Source organism: Gordionus sp. m RMFG-2023, chromosome 2 (assembly GCF_954871325.1).
Source record: "Gordionus sp. m RMFG-2023 chromosome 2, tfGorSpeb1-WG-v2, whole genome shotgun sequence".
NCBI classification, from domain to species: Eukaryota; Metazoa; Nematomorpha; class Gordioida; order Chordodea; family Parachordodidae; genus Gordionus; species Gordionus sp. m RMFG-2023.
The window spans coordinates 9202945-9209678 of NC_088776.1; the positions used below are offsets into that span (position 1 = coordinate 9202945).

The window sequence follows — 6734 nt, forward strand, 5'->3', positions numbered from 1 at the left end:
ATCAATTATAAAATCAACAATAACTTTATCAGCCAATTTCTGAGAAATATTGGCATTTGAATTATTAATTAATTTGGTTTGAATTAGTCATTTTGGATGTGGTCACCTATACCAAAATTATTTATGTTTCTCCATTTCCTTAAAACAATTGGCATGAACAGTCTTATAAAATAAATACTATTAGAATGTAAAAATGACAATTTACCTTTAGGTGTTTCTTGAGGTTATAACTGGATTGATTTGAGGAAATATTTTTTTTACATTTTAAACAAATAAATTTGAAGCCAGTTTTGGTTTTTATATTTATTTAAAATTTTTTTTCAAATCTAAGGAATGGAAAATTTGTATTAGCTATTAAAAACATTGTCTTCCCTGGTATCTTCCATTTCATTAATATCATTGTCTGAATCACTTTCATCAATTTGGATATCCATAGACGATAACATTTTAAATTATTAAGACATGATTTAGGTTTATAATACAAATTAAAATATAAATTACAAATTGAAAATATATTTCAATTTCAAAATTAAATAATAAATCAATAAAAATTATGATATTATATTTAAATTTTTAACACCTTCATTATTTTTTTTAAAAGCAATTTTCAAAAAAAGTAGCGCTCTAAAAAATTAAATAATTACAAAAAAAGTAGCCAATATTAGCTATAGCTTCTAAAAAAGATAGTGGGCTAGCTCGATACTTTAACAACTCTGTTTAAACCAATAATAATTTATAAAGATTTCACAGGATGCTAAAAAATTTAGTAAAAATACAAAAACAACATTTATTACTCATCCTTGTTAGGTTTATAATTTAATAGAATATAAATAAACATGCTTAATATAATTACTTCTTTTCCATAATCATGTGCGGTCAAACAATTTTTCTCTAATTCCATAAAATCTTTGTATTGAATCTTTATAACATAGAAATGTAGGCATAACTCCTGATTTTTAATAATATTTGACATCTAATGAAAATAAGAATAAATAATTTTGAAAGAGGGTTCAAGTTGATAAAATATTTTAAATAAAAAATTTAATATACTAAATGATCTTGTCTATGTATTTCACACTTTTTACAGTCCCATCCAATTTCTTCTTCAAGTTCTCTGATGAGAGACATTTCAAAAGATTTATCACTTTTATCAACCAAACCACCTGGAAATCCCAAAAACCCATCAAATCTAATCTGCATCTAAAATTAAAAATATATTTTAATATCTATATGGATGGTATAATTTAAAACAAAATTACAAAAATTGCTGCTCTTGTCCAGTAATTACTGAAAGTTAAAACATTGTAAGGTGCATAAATCATGCAATGTGTAGCGTGAGAATAATTATTTAATTTTAATGAATCATCATAACTGATTTCTTCAACATTTGAAAATGAAAGATACCATTTGTCTACAGTTTCTTTATCCATGTGAGCTTTTTCTTCCTCATTACTAAATAAATTTAACCAAGTATAATAATTCATGAAAATTGAATGTTTGAAACAAATCAATATTATATTAGTGTATATATTTTTTTATTGTATTATTGTACACTAAAGGGGCAATTTCACAATTAAATGAGCACTCCACAACCCCTTACAAGATATACCAAGGCTGTGAATTAGCATTTACTGTTTGATAAAAATTCACCCTATTGATGGTTCATTTAATTATAGATATGATAGAACCTTAGTAAGATTAAATTTCTAATATTGGCAAAAAGTTCAAAGTAAACAATATAATAAGAAAATAGTGTTTATATTTTATAGTTTTTTTGTTTTATTTTGAGGTTATTAGCTCATTAAATGAATAATAGAAACGGGAAAAAAAATTTAAAAAGATTATAAATAACTTGTTTATCTTTGGATTTGCACTTTTTATCATTTTGCGAAAGAAACTTTGAGAAAATTCTGTTATAACTATAGAAGATGACTATACCATCATTACATAAACGACGTCCGACTTTGTCATGTCAGATCTGACACTTTTTAGGTGACGATACGATATTAGATAGGCCAGGTTGACATAGTATCATATTCATTGATGTGGCAATAACAGATAATAATGTCATTGTGTATTTCTTAAAAAGGGGGCTATAAATTTTTATATCAATAAATTTGATATATATAGATAATCAAGTTTTTTTCTTCCGAATATCCTTTATTTATAATATATTTTAAAAATAATTTCACAAATTTAATATAGAGTTCTATACAAATTAAAAAAATATATAAACGATTTTAAAAATTTTAAATACATTTAACAAAAAAAAATAAAAGTTATTTTTAAGTTAATAGATTATTTAGTAAAAATAAAATAATTAAGAAAATAAATCGTTTAAATTAATAGATACTAAAATATAAATAAAATAAATACTAAAAACAAAATTTAAAGAAACGATTGTTTCAACAGTTTTACTGTATTTTTTGAGAGATGGGAATGGATTTACATTACTTCAATAGCTATATTACTTCTAATTTTCAACTCACTGTATGGCACATTTGTGGAGAGGGAATATTAAATATAAACATTGATACATTCTTCCCCTACCAAATTTGTTGGTATATTTTTAAAAAGTAAAATATCTTATATAATTTATTTTAGGAATGATTAATTTATTTAAAATTATGTTATGATTTATAAGTGCCGCAAACATTTCTTAAAAAATCGTACGCGTTTAAAAAATAGTACGCGTTTAAAAAATCTAATTACCTGTAAAAAAGGAATGCTTTTACTTGCATTCAAAGCTTTCTAGATAAATTTAAAATCTATGCCCCAGAAATATTGAAGTCGAAATTATCCAAAAGGAGGGCGAGAAATTATGGGTTGGAACTAATTTGAAAATTGATTCCCCATTTTTAAAAACGAACGTTCATAAATCAATAAAATTTATCATCTCCATAATAACAGCATCAAGAAGTGCATCTTCTTATGGTAATTGTTAATCAATTTGCAATTGCCAAAAAAGTTGCAACAATAAGAGATGCCAATGTTTTAAAAATGGCATTAATTGTTCCACAAAATGTCACCTAAATATTATTTGCGTAAATAATAAATAATTATTCAAAATAATATTTTAAATTTCAATTATCAAAATTAAAAAAAATTCTATTCCATTCATTTAAATTAATTAAAAGCCATATTCTTTAACATAATATATTAGCAATTTCAAAATTAGTAATTTTATTTTGTTGAAAATATTAGTGATTAGATTATAATTTCAAAGAATCACACTAAATATAAATAAACTCTAAAAGGTATTAACTATTTAATATCTATGTATAGAATATAATGTAAAATAGTCAGAGATTTTTACTATATGTATTTAATATAATAATTTAACAAGCCTATGAAATACAACTATATAAGAAAAATTATTAATTGGTGACTTATTGTTATATTATATAAAATATTACAAATCTTTAAATTAGAACTTCTTTCTCTTTTTCTTTCTTTGGGCACATTTTACATTTTGTAGTTATAGAATTTATTTCTTCAATTTAGGAGGTTACTGTAAAGCATTTAATATCTTTCAGCCATGTTTTCCGAATGAAGCTATAACATTCAAGCTTATGCTAATCCATATAATAAAAATATACAAGTTAATAAACTCTACTATAGGATAGAAATAGTGGTGGTGGGTTAAAAAATTCAAATGTGATAAAAGAAACGGCTAATTAAAAAAATAACCCCTTTTCTATAAAAATTCGGGTTAATATTAAATTAATATATTATTTTTTCAAATGAAGAATCAGATTTTTTTTAAATTGAACGAGCGTAAATCATCAACCTGTTCGACAAAAAAGGAACTCGTTCACGTATAAAGTTTTTCAAAAATAAAAGGTTTCAAAAACTAACATTCACAATATCATAATTTATTGCGGGACTAGGGGAGTGTACCAGTTGAATTTATTCCTAAACATCTGGCTATAGCTTTGGCTAAACAGCCTGAAGATTAAAAGAAAAATAACGAAAATAAATACAAGAAAAAAAAATGCCACCAAATACTCAAAACAAACCAAAATAGAGTGTTTAATAAATATCAAAAATAAGTTGTACCATGACATGGGCTAAGGACTTCTTAGTCTTTGTCATTCTTCCACACTTCCTTTTTTCGGCCTATTGCGATTTTGCCTCTTTAGGCAACGTATAAATATTACGCCTAACAGCTAGTGGTGTTAGATATTCATAAATTATAATTAAAAAATTTGGCACACAAGCAAGAGCTCGCCATCTAGTTTTCGTGATTGAAATAAATCTCTTTCACGTTGGATTCATTTTATTGGCCAAAATTAATCCAAGTTTTTGAAGTTCTTCGGTATAAATATGCTTCCTAATAATATAAAAGAAAAAAATATGGTCAAAAATGTGTAATGATGCTTAATAATATAAGATATCTGGATATATGAAAAGAACCTTTTAATAAAAATATCTATCAATTTTTATTGGAAAATAACTTATCTCTAAATTTAAGTCGAAACACGTTAAATTTAAATTTTTTAAATATTATCATGTTTTTAAATAGTAAATTTTATTTTAAATTTAAGATCGAAAACACGTTTTTTACCATAAATATTTTCTATTCTTTATAACAATAAAATAATTAGTTATTAAATTTAAATAATTAGAAAAATTGCAATAAAAAATTTAAATTTTTAATATAATTATCATGTTTTTAAATAGTAAATTCCTTATTTTAAATTTAATTTCGAAAATATGTTTTTTAACATAAATGTGTATTATTTTTATAAAAAAAAACTTAAATTCTAATAATAAAATTAATTTACCCTAAAAATAATATGTAAAAATTTACTCATAAATAACCCTTAAAATTTATTATGGAGTAAAATTTTCATATTTATTTTTGAAATCAAAATTTAAAAGGTTTATATTTCTCTAACATAATTCATGTTAAAAATTAGGCTTAAAGTAAATTATTTGTAATGTATTTGATTTGAACACAATTATTTGAGTCAAACATTTGAATTGAATCAAGAAATAACGAAGAAGTGGAGAGGAAGAAAATCACAATGACATAAATTAAACCCTTTATCTTTTTTTTCAGCTCCATAAGATTTTATCTTATCAGAAACGGAAAACGGATAAATTCTTAATCTGAATTTTCTTCATTACACGTACTCAGTATTATTGCAGCAATTCACCCAAGATTCAAGCTCAACATCCCTCATTTATAGTTAGGATAATTCAAGAAGTATAAAAAATACACTCTATTTTTGTATTCTCCACCGCAAATTGGTAGCTAACTATCAATGAGAGGTCACCCTGCATTCATAGATAGCACGAATTCGTGGCCACGTATGCTGGGTACTTTTATATACTTCACCGCAAATTCGCTCTAACTGTAAATGCAGGATTATACTACTGGCAATGCCAGCTACCCAAGTTAGTGTGTTAAATTTATATTATCTCCTTATAGATGTAATATGAGTGAGACGAATTTTGAAAATATATTAATTGTGCAGCTTAATAAATAAAATTTAAGTAATTGTTCATATTTAAATTAATCATTGATATATTTATTTGTTATATTTATAAATTAAATATTATTTTATAATGTGCAATTAATAAAAATAATGGTTTTTATTTTAATTATGAAATAAAAAAAAAATTTTCCTGATACATAATCCTAATGTAGGTTTGAATACAAATGTGTTCAAACCGGTTTTTAGAGGTTCGAACCGAACCGATATTTTTATTTTTTGCGAACCGAACCTGAACCTTAAACCATTATTTTTATCCGAACCTGAACCGATATTCGTTTCGGTTTGGATCCTTGGTCTTCTATAGTCATAGAGCCTTGACCGCTTTCCTGACATCTTTGGAATTCGAAGATACTCTAACTTTCTTAATAATTCTCTGAATGCCATTGAATTTACATTCTTTATTGATTCGTTATACGCGCGTGACCCAAGCCGAGAACGTCTCATCCTTACCTTGAGTTGCAGCATAAAATAATGATAGTTTAGCATTCTCAGTCTTCGATGGATGTTGTAACTTGAATTTGCCAAGCAGAGCGATTGGGTCCTGGAAGTCTGCCTCAGTGCAAATTGCCCCAATATTATTGAATTCGTCATCAGGAAGACTTCGGAGAAATAAAGCGGCCTTTTCTCCGTTGAAGATCTTGCTGGTGTTGAAGAAATTCTGCAATTTCCCTATGTAGGCACTGTCATCGCTACTAAATTTAAGGAAATCCAGCTTGACAAATTCAGTCATATATGTGGAATTGTTCAAAGCATCCATCGTAAGAGAATAATAATCGAGGTGTAAAATAGAATAAATGTACATTGCAAAATCAAGTTCAAATTTTGAGATAATACTTACGCAGAGTTCAGACGTAGATTGGCCTCCATGTTGGAATTGTGTTATTTCCACGTTTTATCATAGATAATTAATTCACATTTTTCATTGATTATCATTTTATTTTTTTTTATTATAATAATTTACAATTTATTTTTCCAAAGATAAATTACATTTTTTTTTATCTCTTTTTTAACAAAAACAATTTCTCTTTATATATCTTTTTTTTTAAACAATAAAAAAAATAACTAATACAAATTGATGTATAAAAAAATGTTAATATTAAATTTTCACCTATTAAATTTAAATACAAATTGATATATAAAAAAAATAAATCAATTGCCAAAATAAATAATAAAATAACATCGATCAACATATTTAACAAATTTAATAAATGTTTTTCAATTATAATTGAT

The 6734-nt window shown here is 24.7% G+C and overlaps 1 protein-coding gene across 2 annotated transcripts in view; it reads right to left on the bottom strand.

The window, feature by feature from the left end:
* Positions 1-6464, bottom strand: part of LOC135925060 (U8 snoRNA-decapping enzyme-like) — a 9270-nt gene extending 2806 nt beyond the window's left edge. Inside the window, exons 1-6 of one of the 2 annotated variants that reach the window (XM_065460216.1) lie at positions 6343-6455; positions 5765-5954; positions 1853-2093; positions 1260-1452; positions 1051-1200; positions 854-973 (exon numbers count right to left, since the gene is read on the bottom strand). In XM_065460216.1, the coding sequence (XP_065316288.1) occupies positions 854-973; positions 1051-1200; positions 1260-1452; positions 1853-1884 (495 nt within the window). In that variant the 5' untranslated portion in view covers positions 1885-2093; positions 5765-5954; positions 6343-6455. Of the gene's footprint in view, positions 1-853; positions 974-1050; positions 1201-1259; positions 1453-1852; positions 2094-5764 lie in introns of both variants that reach the window. The other variant, XM_065460215.1, reaches the window with a different exon arrangement.
* Between the last annotated feature and the right edge of the window lie 270 nt (positions 6465-6734).